Source organism: Falco punctatus, assembly GCF_963210335.1.
Source record: "Falco punctatus genome assembly, chromosome: 10".
In the NCBI taxonomy this organism is placed as follows: domain Eukaryota; kingdom Metazoa; phylum Chordata; class Aves; order Falconiformes; family Falconidae; genus Falco; species Falco punctatus.
Window position 1 is genome coordinate 18,725,143 of NC_137590.1, and position 15,876 is coordinate 18,741,018.

General features: G+C 47.5%; 1 protein-coding gene across 5 annotated transcripts in view; it reads right to left on the minus strand.

Annotated features, from left to right (window-relative positions):
• The window catches only part of CEND1 (cell cycle exit and neuronal differentiation 1), a 22,341-nt gene continuing 6,465 nt past the window's right edge, over positions 1-15,876 (minus strand). Inside the window, exons 1-2 of one of the 5 annotated variants that reach the window (XM_080404161.1) lie at positions 15,473-15,855; positions 1-9,718 (exon numbers count right to left, since the gene is read on the minus strand). In XM_080404161.1, coding sequence (XP_080260287.1) covers positions 9,142-9,543 — 402 coding nt within the window. In that variant the 5' untranslated portion in view covers positions 9,544-9,718; positions 15,473-15,855 and the 3' untranslated portion in view covers positions 1-9,141. Of the gene's footprint in view, positions 9,719-15,472; positions 15,875-15,876 lie in introns of those variants that run through there. The other 4 variants (XR_013930723.1, XR_013930724.1, XR_013930725.1 and 1 more) reach the window with 4 other exon arrangements.

The following is a 15,876-nucleotide window of genomic DNA, read 5'->3' on the forward strand; positions in this document are numbered from 1 at the left end:
GTATTTCTAGTCTACCTGCATTATTGCATTTATACGCTTTTTTTTTTTTTAAGTCAAAGTAAATAGAATACTATATGGGAAAGGAAAAATTCTTGACTATTTTAGGATTTGAGCTGCAGCCCATACAAAGTGTCCATAGAAGCATAGACAAGATTATAAATTCAACAAGGTATAAATTAGCTGTATAGCTTTGTGTGTAGGTAGGTGTCCATTTCCCTCCAGGAAATGTGTCTAGCAGCATATTGTTTCTGAAAGCAAAAAAACCCCAAACCTGTATGTTGAACACAGGTAAATATGTGTGACAAGCAGGTCTGTTTGTACAGGGAAGAAATCAAGGTGTCACTCTGAAAATTACTACGATTTGGAAAACACATTCAGGCGCTCACTCAAAGCCCACAGATGTCGTTGGAAAGATGCCTGTGGCTTCCAGGGTAGCAGCAGGCATTTCCCTGCTACCAGTGTGTCAGCTTTCCATCTGACTCCTGAGGGCTTTGGATCAGTCCCTGGAAAAGTAACAGAATCCAAGCAAACCAAAAGAAAAATAAATAATAAACCCCTGTAATCTGACCTTCGAGTTCCCTTTCTACAACTGTAGTTTCTCCAAAATTTGTAAACAACCTGCACCTACCACTAGAAGAGAGTTGGTTTTCACTGGGGAGTTGAGATTGCACCTTTTAAAGATTTCAGTTTAAATGGTCCTAACCAGTGACTTGGGAAAAGGCACCAGGCTTAAGAAGGGCTGCTCAAAACTTTGTAAAGCCAAATTATTAACTTGTTGGTTTGTTTGGTAGTTGGTTTTTGGTTTTGTTTTGGTTTTTTAACATGACAAATTGTATGGCACCCTTGTTCTTATCAAATCACCCCAGAAACTTGACTGCTTGACGCTGCTGTGGCAAAACCAGGGATACAATGCAGGTCTTTACTGTTGCCAAGATGATTAAAATTCCTCTCTTCCTGGCAGGAGTTTTGGTACTGTATTCATGGGGGCTTTGCAGTATGAGAAAATAAAAAAATAAAGAAATCATCTGTGAATTTCAATCTGGAAGCAACTGAAAGAGAAACAGGAGCAAGAGTAACATGTTGGTCCAAATCCCACTCTACCCAAATCCTGTTTTTCAGGGGGGAAAAAATAATCTATTTGATTTGAAGAGTATAGCATCAAAGAGCACAAGTCCCCAAGTACTGCACGTCAGAGCATCTGAGTGCAGCACACACTGTCCAAAGCAGCGAGCAGAGCCAGAGCACAGGGTAGAGCCACACTCGCACCTTTGGAAAGCCAACAGCTGCGATCTGTCACACAACTTGCAGGCTTTGGGTATCAACTTATTAGTACGGTTAGTTGAATGAGCTCTGAATTTTCAAGGCCCAGCAGTCTTGCGTTACTGTATCAAATGGTAACACCTGAGCAGCCCATTCAAATGGTAAAAATCCTTGCAGCCTTCTGTGTCCTCAGTCCTGCAGCACACCCCTGGCATGTGAGCTGATTCTCCAAGGCCAGCAAAAATACAGGTCATTGACTTGAGCTGAGAGCCAGCTCTGGAGTGCTTGGGAACCTCTCTGCCTGTATTTTTTGTGGTCCGGTAACCGGAGGACTGAAGAAGTACTGGCTTCAGCCAAGCGTAGGGTATGCTCGTGCTGTGTCAGCTTTTCTCGAGCAGCCAGAATACCTCACAGCTGGCTATCAGGCAGGCTTCGGTCCCGAGCAGAGCTTGTGGCCATGCAGTGACACTGGCACGGAAGAGGAAGGACAAGGAAAAGGGACCTTCCAGCTGTGGTTCTCTCATCTGCTGAGCTCCTATAACAGACAAGAGCACTTGGCATCTTCAGACTGAGACCCTCAAGCCTTAGTGGTTTGGGCAGATGAAAACTGGTACATTCCCTGCTGTGCCGCACAGCCTGCACTCCTCTTAGGTGCTCGATAGCCAAAGGATGCCTGTCTCTTTTGGGTAGAGGTACCCAAACCCTGCCCCAGCCTTGGGGCAGGGGTTCTGCCTCACTGTGGAGAGGCCACATCTGCAGAGCTGTCTGGGAAGAAAGTAGAAAAAGGAAAGAGAATACAGTGCAGTAGCCAAAGAAGCAGTAAAAGGCAAGCAATAAATTGGATCTCCAAAAACTGATGGAGCCGCACAGTTTGTAGCAGTTGAAGATCTGGCATGAGCAGCCAGCCTAGGAATTTGGGCATTAACAAAGAAAGCAGGTCACAGGGCTGGACTGATGATCTAAAAGAGAAGAGGAAAAATTCATCATAAACCCCCTTTGCTCAACAGATTAAATTCCTCAGAGCCACTCAATCAAAGTAACGGGATCTGAGCTAAGCACAGCAAGACACAATAGAAGACACAGAAAAATGGTGTCGGATAGACCCAGCCACGTCCAGCTGAACAGCACGTGGGCATGTTCCAAGCCAATGTCTCAGTTAAATTGCAGTGCCTCCAGTAGCACCTTGCATCATCACCTCGGCTGCTTAATTCAAGATAATCTAGCTCAAGGAGATCAACTTTCTGTATAGCTACCTTCAGTTTGATGAACCTAGATCAAGTACCTTCTCATTTTTGCCATGTATTCACTGCGACAGCTAAGACATCTTATTCTGTGCTCTCTGTCCTTAATGCCACTTAAAAAATAAATTCCCATTAATGATAAATTAATATTTCAAATGGATAAACTTCAGAAGAGAACTAATCTCCAATTGAATGAGGACAGGAGAGATTTAAAAAGAACAATAGGGCAGAAAAAGTCACTGCAGAAGTGTTTAGGGACGGATGACGGGCTGAAAAGAGAGCAGTAATATTTAATCCACAGTACTAGGCAGATGCTGCTCTCATCACACTCTCCTGGCTTCTTCGTAACCCACAGAGCAAAATGCTGAAGTATGGGGGTGGTACTTCAGCCCTGGCCCAGGGGATTGCTGCACAGGCTTCATTGCCTCCTGCAGCGGAGCTGTCAATCGAGCCCCACTCATAAGACCTGAAATGTGCAGGCAGCCCAGGCTGGATCTTCAGCATCGGTGGATTCCTCCCTGAAGGAGTAAGAGACCAAATACCTCTGGTGTAAAGCAACAGGAAATATCCTAATTCCAGCCTTCCGCACTGAGAATGTAATTAACTTAGATACAGAATTTTTATTATCCAGATCAAAGCCAGTTCTATTCAAGAAGAGAGGTGCCTAATCTGTAAAGAACTGCAGTCAGTTTATGAAAAAGATTATATGATGCAGTTGCCTACCCCTGTGGTGGGCAGATCTTCCTGGCTTGGGAGATTTCTCCCAGCTTCATGGTGAAGGGAATGAGACTGCAGTAAGATGGGAAGGGAACCAGCATCCCTGCTCTAGCATGAAGTCACAGACCAAGAGGATCAAAGTGCAGGTCGGTTGGATTTTCAGTCCTTTTCAAAGCAAAGCATGTGAAAGCCCTTCAAAATGCCCAAATCATAAACTTGCAGCTTCCCTTAATCATACAAAGTTGGTTGTAGAAAACTTCAGATCTTTTTCTTGCTTCACTAACCCTTTAAAATTGAACAGAGCCAACAAAAGATTATTTGGAAAAGTCAGTTAGCAAAGGTTAATTTGCATGGCATTAGAGTTGGTCATTTTTGCTTTTGTCCCAGAAAAAAAGAAAGAAGTGGGTAGAGTATAAGAATTAATGCGCCCTTACCAAAACTGTTAAGACAATGAAATCGTGCTTTTTTTCTCTGCATTTCTCTGTACTGTTTCTTGTACCCTCTCAGAAGCACTGACTTGAAGCTTTGTGTAGAGCTGATTGACATTCCAAGAATTTCACCTTTCAAATACATTTTTTTCCTTTTTTGCTCTGTTTCTTGAAGAATAATTTTTCTCTCAAATCTTCAGGACTGTTATTTTCAACCTATTCTAAGAACAGTTAGAAGGATGCCGATTTCTAAACCCCAGTGGCATTTCCAGGAAAGGAAGGGAAATTTTTGAGGCAGAAATCATCTCTCACCAACTCTAGGATTTTTAGTTACATTGTTGTTTATACACAAATACAGATGTAGATATAAGCATGGTTGTAAGCCAGGCTGCCTCAGTTAATACCAGAGAAAACTACTTTCCTTACACTCAGCAGAAGGACTAGGGAATGGTTTTGTCAAGTTTAAAAAAAAAAATAATCCACACGCCATTGAGATCATTTTACATTTTACAGTGACCTGCAATTGTATCCCTGGTACCAATAAGATCTCAAAGGCCTGAGCAGAGCATGGTGAAGCTAACAGAAAAATTCCCCGTTTTCAGTAGCCTATGGATCAACCCCTACACTTTGATTCAGCAGAGATAGAAACCCATTTTTAATTTATCACTCAACCTAAGGGAACCAAGAAGTGCTTCAGGGCAAGCAACTGTTCAGCGCCTTAAGCGTAAGCTGGAGAGGTGAGCAGCAGCTGCAAGAATGCATTCTTACCCTCCTAAAAATGCTGCTGCATTATCCTTTGGCTTCCAGATTTGTTTGTGTCCTACGGCAGAACTGTTAGGAATAACAGGACTTATCCATAGCGTAGGTCAGTAGAAAGAGGAAGCAAAAGCATAATTCATTTCCCCTTTCTTAAAGCTAGAAGCATTAAAACCCTTCTATCAAGTCGTCCAAGAGAGCATAATGACATCTTTATATTTGACTAAAACTTTTGGCTCCTTAAAAATAGACTGAGATTGAGTGTAGTAATTGAATCTATAGCTTTAGTGATAAGCTACAATGGCTGAATTCAGTTTTGCAAGTTTATAGACTTTATCAAAAGAGTAAACTAGCAATCTAGATCTCTTCAAATCCCAAGCACAGAGTCTGATTAGTTTTAAGCATTAGTCATTCTCCCCATGGAGATATCGCTAGAAGGACTTCATATCACAAACACCACACAAAGAATAACATCAAGCAAATAACGGCATGTGCTCAGTACGAGAAAAGACAACTATTTATTTAGCACAGCGAGTTCAGTCATTTAAGCCGTCTGCTTTGACAAATTTGGTTTCAATCTCACTTCAGTTCTGAGAGAGGTGAATTTGCTCTTCTCAGCCTAGTTCTCGCTGGATATTTTTTTTTTTTTTCTTCCTCAAAATGAAACCACTGCACAGCCTGGCACATTAAGGCAGAACAGGAAGTGTTTGCTAAGAGGATGTCATTTGCAAGTCAGGACTGGAGTGCGTTGCCCCGGCTTAGGAGCTTGTATGACATCTACGCTTGATCTACCCGACTCAAATCAACACTAGACCCACACTTCGAAAAGCACTACAACACAGTCCAGTATAGTTAGTTCAGTATAGTCTAGAAGTGCCTTATTTTAAAGCGAGTAGCCCACACTACTATCCAGGGAAGGGAACAGTAATTTTGAGCTTCTAGCACAAATGGGCACATCGTACATTCAGCAGTTCACTAGCCATACATTCTTTGCACTAAGAAGAAACCAGGACAAAAAAAGGAGTTCAGGTGCTGCATGGCATGATGCAAATGGCACAAAAAAGACATCACGGACACTTTGTGTGAATGCAGGGGAACAAATGAAGGGTCATCCCCAGGTTGGGTTGGTTCTCCCCACCCCCAGCTGCAGTCATATAAACATACATGTATGTATACATACATATGCAGAATATTCTTCAAGGCAGGGCGGTGTATATACACATACACACAAACACAGGTGTTTTCCAAACCGAACTGCCAAAGAGGTGGGTTCCAGGTAGTGAATCTGGACAGCAGACAGCAACGCTAGGTGATGACAGTAAGTGGAAAACCCTTTAGGAATGGGACACACGATGTTCACTGCCTGGGGAGGGTTCACGTGCGGTTACATACCCAGCTGGTGAGCTGCGGTCCCAGCTCTGTAGTGTATTTCTGGATGAAATTATTGGCCTTGCATCTGAGTGCTCTAAGGGCGGGGGGGGGGGGGGGTTGGAGGTGGACAGAAATAGTTAAGGCTCACGTTGGCTGAGAACTGTTTTGTCCCGCTTCCAGAAGTTGTCAAAGGTTAAGTCAGGGAAATAAAAACACTTTAGAATGCAAAATAGGAGACTCAAATGAAGCAAGTGTTCCTCTTTCCTCCCCTTGTATCTATCTATGCTGGCCAGGGCAGAATAGATAGATGCCCCCTCTGCAATGTCGTCACCCACTGCTGAAACAAATAATCTGTGCCCAGGTCGGAGAGGGAGAGAGCAGACAGGACAGGTAGAGGTGTCTCTTGTTGACAGAGCTCCCACTTGAAAATGGAAGTTACTGTCTGAAAGTCACCAACCTGCTTTGGCAAAACATGAATCAGAGCAGAAGTGACTGGTTTCCCTTCCTCATGAGTGACCTAAGCAAAATTTCCCTACAGCCAAGAGCTTTGTGCTTCAGAGATCTGAGGGAAGAGGAGCCCAGGAATAGCCATCCCCACATCCATGCCCTGTAATTTGGATGCATTACTCGGTACCCAGTGGGCACAGGCCCCTCAGTCACGGAGATCAGGTTCCTGGCAGGACCATACTGCGGTTTGCTTCTGACTTGTGCACTCACATTTCTCTTGTGGGGAACCAGAATGCACAGTTCAGGGTGCAAGCAGGAGCAGGGGGAGCTGGTATGCAATGGGGTCCCTCCCCAGTCTGGCAAAAGGACATGCCTCGGGCACTGCCAGGGTCCAGGGGCTCTGCAGCACTCCCAGACCCCACGTGTGGATGCAGCAGCCTCACCGTGTCCTCTTGCAAAGCCCTGCCACAGTCACTGCCAGGGAGCTGTGCTAGCACTGCTGCTGAGCTACATTCTCTCACATCTCTGCTTTCCAAATACCCTTCCTATTCCTTCACTATTGTTTGCCCTCCACTCTCGCCCCTAAAAATAACCTTTGACCATCTGCAAAACTGGGTGAGGGGAAATCAGTTCTCTAGAGAAAGTGGCATTATAGCAATACCCCTCCACAGACCCTTCTGCTTCAAATCGGGTAAATTCTCCAGGCTGTGACACACTGCTGCAAGGAGTCACATCCACAATACATGCAGAGTGCTTTAAGCTGCAGGATTTCACCTGGGGCTGTAGCACTCATTCCAAAAAAACCCAACATGCCCAGCCCTGGCTCTTTACTGGTAGAGGTAGGCATTAGACTCCAGCTTTTTGCAGCATGCTGTTGTTCAGAAGACAGCATCTGACACTCCCAGAGGCTGGGCACCTTTGGGAATACTCCATGAGCAAATGACAAAAAGGGGAAAAGAGGATGACAAAGTCCGCCATAGGAACGGCCAGGCCGCATCAAAAAAAACCTGTTGTTTGGGGAAGCCATGTGCATTCAGCAGGCCAAATTCTGAGGTAAGACAGACAGACATGAGCCAAGAGAATTGCCAGATAGGGTTGTACACATCTACCATCTTATCCAGTAATCCTGCCAGAAGCAGACACTGCAGAGGCAGACCCTGAGGAACTTACACCTTTCTCTAGCCCTGTACCCACTGAATGTATACATCCAGGCTCACTTAAAGATGTATGGCTTAGGCTCTCTAACTGAACTGTCACCACCTCTTGCTTATCACTATAAAACCCTGCCCGCAGGCTGCAACTGCCACCGAGCTCAAGGCTCTGTGGTTCTGACCTCATCTAATCTCTGACCTAATTTAAAAATGAGATGTAAGGTGTTTCTTGTAAGACTCTTTTTTTTTTTGCAGTAGCGCAGCAGTCAAGAGTCGTCTAATGGAAGCTTTCAGAATAGGTTCTGCCCACCAGAAGGGCATCAGCTGATGCACTAAACAGCCTCTCTCATCACCTGCCTTCCTTCTCCCTCTTGCAAGGTCTGGCTTTAGAGCCAAGGTACTCACCCATGAAACCAGGCTGCTCCAGAGGGCTGGGAATTTGTTTCCATTTCCCAATCGTGGAGGAATCACAAATCCCTGCTACTGCCACAGGAAGGAGGTAAGCAGTTCCCCCACGACAGGTGGGCTTCCAGTGCCCTTGAACAGGGTTTCCCTGGTATAAAGCAGGTCAGTGTTATTCTCATGGGGTCCATGTGCTCTCTGTCCCTAAAACCAGCTCATGTCTCCCATTTTTCTACCTTCTCATGTACCAAGAGAGCATAGTCTTCAGTGGGGAAAAAAATAAATAAATAAATAATCAGGTGAAAGGCCTGATCCAAAGCCCAGAGAAATGAACAGTGAGAGTCCAGCTGACCTCAAGGGAGTTTGGGCTGAGGCCATAGCATCCTGCAAAGCCCAGCCTAACTTTAGGAAATACTAGATCCAAAACAAAGTCTCTCTATCCCCACACGCTGCCCATATGACCTCGGCAAGCCACGAGAGCCCGCAGGTTGCCTGCCAACGTGCAAGAAACCAAGCAGGTGGCAGCTGCTGCCTGCCCGAGGTCAGCACAGGACTTCGCGAGGTATCTCCGTGCACTGCTGCCTGTGCTGTCGGTCAGCGCACGGCCCCGCTGCTCGCTCCCCCGGCAGCTCAGCCCAAGAAATGACTTGATGCCACGTCCCAAGTTGCTGCTCAGCTCCACCATGCTGCAGCCTCCGCCTCCAGCTGCAGCCAGCCTGTTTTCTCTGGGGCACTTTCGAGTTGGGTTTTCAAAAGGTGGGTTGATGAGCAGCAGGTACACAAGACACCTATTAGGGATCACGCTTTGCTGTTTGGTCAGGCAGCTGCCTTCTGCCTGCAATTGCCCATTGCTTCCCCAGCATGGAACACCAGCCCAACACAGTGACAGGCAAACTGGGCCTTAGCACTAGGCTCTGCCTCCCCTTCTTTACCACAACCCAACTTAAAAACAAACCAAACGAACCAAAACACAAAGCAGGGACTCTGGATGGGACGTAGAACACTTCAGACTTGAAAACAGGGGACTGCAAGAGAGGTGGGGGTGTCTCCCAGGGAGGACAGCAGGGGAGGGGAGGGGACACCGTCATTTACACTGATCAGGAGAAGCTGTAATCTATACACAGTGGTATAAGCCAAGATATATTACATGAAAGAACACACTGAGTGCATGGAGTTACCCACACCGGGTCAAACTGGCACAGTTGTCTTGAACAAGACTCTTGGAGTTGCAGTTGGTGTTTGTTGACCTATCTAGCTCACTCTAGATATATATATATAGAGATATGTATAGAATTTTTCTGCATGCATTTGTCTCAAAAGGAGCTGTACAGCTGGGTTGGGTTTCTCATCCCCACCCTGTCTCGGTCTTCATTTTTTCCGGGCTAGGAACGCCACTCCCACAATCACAGCGAGTGCAGCCACCGCCACTCCTCCGACGATGATCAAGGGCTTCATGTTGTCGAAGATGCTGCCTGGTGACTCCTCAGAGCTGTTTCCCTTGTGGTCAGAGTCAGGGGACTGGCTGGTGGCCTCTTGTGTCTCCGTGGTGGCAGGGCTGGGTTTCAGGCTGCTGTGGTTGTTCACAACGGCGGCATCACCACCCGCTTTCTTGGCGGCAGAGGTGGCAGTGGCAGGAGCAGGCTGCTCTTTGGGGATCTCCTTCTTGTCTGCATTCGTGGCAGGCCCAGGGTTGGGCTTTTCTGGCTTTCCAGAGCTGGGGGCCTTGGCGTCGGGTTTGTTTCCACTTCGGACATTGCCTTTGGAATCCATCCCTCTGAGTGCTGTGGGTAGTGACCGGATGCCACGTGCACGGGGCTATCCCAGCTCTTCTCTGGTGCCTGGCTGCTGGAGAAAGCAGAGGAGCCACCTGAGCTCAACCCCTCAGAATAGATGTCCTGGGATGATTGTCACACTGGCAGTGTCCTATCTGGACATGATACAGCACCTGGAAGAGGAAGCAGAGCAATGAGAGGTGAGCAAAAGGACAGAGCAAGCCAATGCCGCGCTACCTGGAGGCAACACAGAAGACAAAACTGGGAAAAAAAAAATGTTGTCTTTTTCTTTAGTAACTGTGAGCTGCATTCAAAGCATCTCCTAAAGTGCCTGTACCTGCAAGAACATCAAACAAGTCAGACTGACTATTGTCTACGGCTGCCACAACTAGGCTCCGTGTGCAATCAAATCCATCCTGGCCATGTATGCAATGCCATTTGTCAGTGATGGGAGATACTCATGTCCAAACAAATAAATCTTACTTTTCAGTTGCTCACCACAGCTCCCTTCCTCCTGGGTAAGGAGAGAACATTTTGTTCTATGAGAAAGCAGATCAAGAGCTCCTCCCTGCTCTCTCACCCTCTACCCTTCCTTTTGCAGCATTATCCCAAGTTAAGCTTAGGCAGTGGTTAATACGTGATCTCGTGTGATAGTCTGCATCCAGATGGGTACTGCACAAAAACCCCCAGGATTAGTTCCTCAGTTATCACAGGTATCAGAGCTACAAGGATTATTGCTGTCAGCGTTTCTGGTGCAGCTACAGCAAAATAAGGCAAGCACCAGATCCTCAGCTGGTGCAAACCAGTGTTATTGACTGCAGCGCAACCGCATGAATTTACTGTAAAGCTGGATCTCACAGTGATGGAGGGATCTCACTGCCATCTCCTCCTTGCAGTGGTTAGCTGGGCTTGCCTACAGAGCTGAGCAGGATGCTAGGTGTACTGCAGGCGATGAGCTGGAGCCATTTTCCCCAGGGAACTGACAAAAGCAGTGGCTCCACCCAGAGAATCCAGCAAACAAAGTGGTCTTCAAAGGGTTAAAAAGCACACCGAAGCCATCACCCCAGCAAGCCTCCCTAGGCAATCTAAGCAGGGTGAGCCAGAAGGAGCTCCCATGGCTATACCCCTGCCGGGCAGCTTGCCATCAAGCAGCACCACGTCAACTTTGAGCTTGGGAAATTATGAGTAAACAGGAGGCAACAGTCAGAGCCGAGTCGCCTGCTTCATTACCCCCCTGCTGACCTTCAGGGCTGCCAGCAGCCTGCCAAGAGCTTTCTGCCCGCTAAGTGAAATACGAGCATATTAGCTGTCTGGATTTAGAAACAAAGAGGCTCCTCAAAAACCTCTACAGATAGATGTTTCTTTCAAAGCAGCTCAGAGTGCAGATCGCTCCTTTAATGACAGGCAGGAGGAAGGTCCCAGGGTTGCAGCAATGGTCTATGCTGCTGGCCATTCTGGGAAACAAGCTAACAAATGTGGTGGTATAATCTTCATCTAGGCAAAAACACTGGCCTGGAGGAAACCTACTCATAGAAAATGCCAGGTTTGGGATCAGAGCAAAGCTGGGCAACATCTTATGGCTTGGTATGAGTTAGAAGCTCCCCCCAACCCTTTCCTGCCCTCCCTTGTATGCTCTTGTTTGATGGCCACCATCGTCTTCAAGGACAGTCAACTGGAGTTGGCAGAGGGAACCGCAGCACTGAAGTAGTGTCTGTCCTTAGGTCTCACGCTGCACCAGGCATGGTGACCACGACACCAGTATGCCATATACTGAAAAGGCTGTCTGAAAGGTGGGCAGTTCCTCATTTGACATCTGGTACAATGGTGACACAAAGAAATAGTACGTGGAGCCCAAGACTGGAGAAGGCTTGGAGGTTAAAGCAGGGAGAGTCAGATTCATCATGCCATAAATATTAAATTACCTGCTTAGTTGCTTTGATATCAATTAGCTGGGCTACTCACACACTGTCTAGTATTCGTGTGGTTATACTACATGAACCAAGTGTTACACTTCTGCTGCTTTCCCTAGGAAAGCTATGTGCAGCCCACAGAAGTGGCAGGGTAAATCACCAAAAGGGCAAACTGGCCTCTTTGAGAAATGAGGGCTCTGCACAGCCCAAGCACCTCACAGTTTATCTACACTCCTCATTGATCATATCTGGTTTCCAGATTCCTGGAAGCAGGAAAGCTGGTTTTGCTCAGAGCTTATGCTGCACCATGGAGCTTTGTCCCGCAGCTGTGCCCTGCACTGCTGCAAACAGCTCATGAAAGAATCTTTTGATTTCTAAATGAGTTTCCACTAAAAGCAGTGCAAGCCTCTCGTGAAGGTTAGAAAAGGTTTTAAAAGATTTAGAAACCAAACTAAGCCAAAAATAAAGACCAGCATTTCTTCAGCATACACATGAAAGGACTTTCTGTCAGTGGTTTGCCATCACTGGAACTAGCCACAGAACTGCCCAGCATCTCTCCAGACCCTTTGGCTTGCTTGAGCTGCTGCGGTCAAACACCACACCAGAGAAGCTCAGCACCTTTTCTGCCCCCAATGGCTGCAGCATGGCCACCAGAGCCACTGCCCAGGTCAGCATCATGCTGGCCTGCAGCCATTCGTGCCAACCTCCTCTCCTCCAGACCCAGGGTGCTCTGGGCAGCACATCCTCTTCCATCATAGCACCTAACCCTCTCCTGCACGTTATTAGCTACCTCCCAGGCAGACTCCCTACCTTGGGTATCATCCCTTCTTTCCTTTCACTCTCCTTCCCTTTCATGCCTTTAAAGGGCATGACCATGTGCTCATCTTTAAGCACCTTTATGTCCCACAGGCTGAAAATAAAAGTGCTTTCCTCATTTTCAAAAACAGCCTGCACATACAGGTATGAGGGTATTTTCCCCAGCCCTTTGTCTCCTCCTCTTCCCTCATTCCATCACAAAGTTTTTTCTCTAATGGCATGTTTCTCTACCTTTGCTTTCTTCTTTATAGCTCCTCACATCTATTTATTCCTCCCTTCTCTCTCCTTTTCAATTGCTGTCTCTGCCTGTCTACCCATTCCTCCCCCCCTGCCTCCTACACAGACAGCAGCACTTGGGAATAAGGTTTTGTGGGAAAGAGATTTAATTCCCTCCCTTCCCTGCTCCCCCCAGCTGTTTCTTTGTTTAACAACCTCTGCCTTTTCAGGGAGGTTTTCACTTGCCAGCCACTAACCAGCTCTTTCCCAGGCTGGGAAGAGGGAGCAGAGATCAAGAAACCAGTGATCATGGAGAAAAAGGAAAAGATAAAGGAAAAGACAAGACTTCCAAATTCCTGCTGCTGCAAGCAGCAGCACACAAACATCACAGCACTCCTGGGATGCTTCTGGTTGTCGTAGCTCTCAAGGTCAGTGCAGTCAGACTCACCCAGTGCAACAAGCTGCCCTCAGCCAAAGCAACAGGGCCAACATGAGGAACAGCTTTCCCCAGCTCCCCAAAGGGCACCTTTTCTGCCTCACCACCCCTCCACCCCACCCCCAGCAAATACATCTATGCATCTGTCTCCTGTGTGCAGAGATGAAACCTGCATCCATCCTGCACCGAACTGAGCGGATGACTCATTGCTTGCTTTACCATATCACCATTAGCAGGTCCTCTTCCCTCTGCACAGACCACTCCCAGCCCCATAACCTTCCCCTCGCTGTTTCAAGCTGGAAGGGACAGCCAGCACCTTTGCGAGACTTGAGCAGCTGCTAGAGGGTTGGGGTCTGGGGTGCGGTGGGAAGCTGCCCAGCACCGATGTGCCTGGGGTCACAGCAGTGCTGAGCACAGGGCTCACACATCAGGGTTTCTCCCTTCTCCATGAAAAGGAGACAGTCTCCATCGGGTCCTCAACTGCGACACCACCAGCAAGAAAGAATTCAACCAACACAGCAGGGTTATGTATCTGAATTTATACTTCCAAGAAAGGTCCATCCACACTCTCCAGGTGTCCTCCAGTTGAAAACATCAGTCTTAGATATAGCTACTGACCATGCCCGACCTGTAACAACGCTGTGCAGAAAGAGCCAAAGATGGCAGAAAAGACCTATATCCTCAGATCTTCTTCCTTACCCCCTAATCTCCCCTTCACTCCTTTGTCATTCCTACCCATCTGGAAAAAAGGCATGAAGATTTGCCTTTTTGGGGCAAAAAGGAGAGTTCTAAATACCAAAGCCCCATTCTCTTAAGTATCATGGCCTGTGTTGGTATTTGAGCAAAGCATTAAATGGGTCCCTATTACCAGGCAAGCATCACTGCTCCTTCCTGCCTTATCTCTGCTGTCAGCCCCAAACGCCTTAGCCTGAAGCAGCTGAACCAGGGCAAGGACCATCCCGTAACTCCGCATCACTTGAGCCAGGCATGGCAGCAGTCTGCTTAACGCTCATGGGTTGGGGACAGAGGTTGTCCGCAAGGAGACAAGGCAAGCAACCAAACCCACTCTGAATTCCCTTTGAAATGACACAGCTGGAAGTCAGCAAGAGCCGAAAGCACTCAGCAGTGCTGGAAGAGGTGGCTTTTGCCTCTCAGGATCAGGCCCCTCCTTTCTGAAGCTACAGGAAGACTTTGAACCTGAGAACACACCACCCAACGCAGTCCTCATATTCTTCAGTCAACTGCTCCTACACCCACACAGCGAAAGGTTTTCAGTGTCATGGAGGCAGAATATATGCTGAATACCGATTAATTTCAGGTGCCTTCAGCAGGCTCTGTAAGTCTCAGCTGGCATGTCTGCATTCGGTCATTTAAGACCAAGCTGGCTTTCCGAGGGACAGAAAACGGCCCTCTTCACAGGCAGCTTCCCTTGGCGAGTGCAATTTGCACCTGCCAAAGCTGGCTCACAGGACCGAATCACCATCACAGGCTCAGGCGCCGGCACCAGCTGGTAGGTGGAGAGCAGGTAATTTTAGACCGAGAGCACGGATTTTGTTCCTGTGGCAAACTGCACATGTAAATAATTAAAATTAGAATTTGGCCACTTCAAAGAGGCACCTGAAAATACGTCATTTCCTGAAAAGGGAAAAAAGCAGCCGTGTTCTGACTGCAAAAGGCAAGGCAGCGATGAGCTGAAATGACTGGGACTGTTAGAAACCGGGGGTGTTACTGGGGGGATCAAGTGCTGCCGCAGGCTTCCTCTGTGACCTTTGCGTGTCATGCACTCTCACCTTCAGTGGAAATCAGTGTGATACAGGGGGCTGAACTCACCAATGTGAGACCCTCGGATGGAAGACAGCATGGTCATAGGGAGCATTACCATCACCAAAGAGATCTTGACTGAAATGGTCAGAGGAAAGTCAGCTGGAGCACGTGGCTGAGGAGTTCATGATGTGCTGAGGAAAGTGCCAAGTAAAAGGCAGCCTGTTCTGACATTCTAAGGCCTCTCCAAAGAGGTCTGGGGTTACTGGCCACAGGGCAGTGCTGGTTCATTGCCACTTGTTATGGCAAAATGAAAAAACCAGGGTGCCGTCAGGCACATCGTGCTGGAGAAGGGATTATTTCAGGGAGCCACAGGCTCAGGGTTTGGGGTGTCCCTCCTAAGAGCCTGAGGCTGAAGACTGTTCACCTCCCTTCTCCCAGAGATCAGCAAATGTCTCTGTGCACCAAAGTGGCTTGGAAGATTGTTCAGACAAGGAGGGCCTGTGGGCATAGGCTGAAAGGAGCAGACTACAGGAGGGGTGCAAGTCCTGGTTAGCTCAATCGAACACCACGCAAGAAACCATCAAAGCCTATTAAAAAAAAAACAAAAAACACACAAAACCCAAAAACAACCAAAGCCACCAGGATTTGTCCCTCCACAGCTTCTAGCTGAAGGCAGAGCTGGAATCACACTTCTGACTTATTTTACAGTAGAAAATAGAATCAACTTGCTGACTCACACCAGGCTAGCCCTACTTTCAGCCCCCCCTCCCCCCCATGAGCTTCACCTTAAACTCACTGGCTGAAATGTAGCACCTCCACTGTCCTTTGAGGACCTCTGCCCATCACAGGGTTTGTATTAGTCACCGAGGCATCCCACTGCTTCTGGAAACCCAAGGAGAATCATCAGTTAGTCATGTCTTTTCATTTATGTAGCCCTACTTCTTTTAGTATCTTCATTGGAGCTGTTCAGTAGCTTTCGTCCCTGCCTTCCCTCCCTTTGGCCACAAAAACCCCATTTCACCAATTCTTTCTCCAGAGATGCGCTCTTCCATTTTCCCAGTTACTCCTGGAGTCCTGCCTCTGCTCCGGGCTGAACTCCAAGTGCCTGGCCAGACTCAGACCCAACAGTTTAGACTGACCAGGCCCCCATCGCTTCTGGAAATGCCTTGCCTGACACATCCTAGCACCC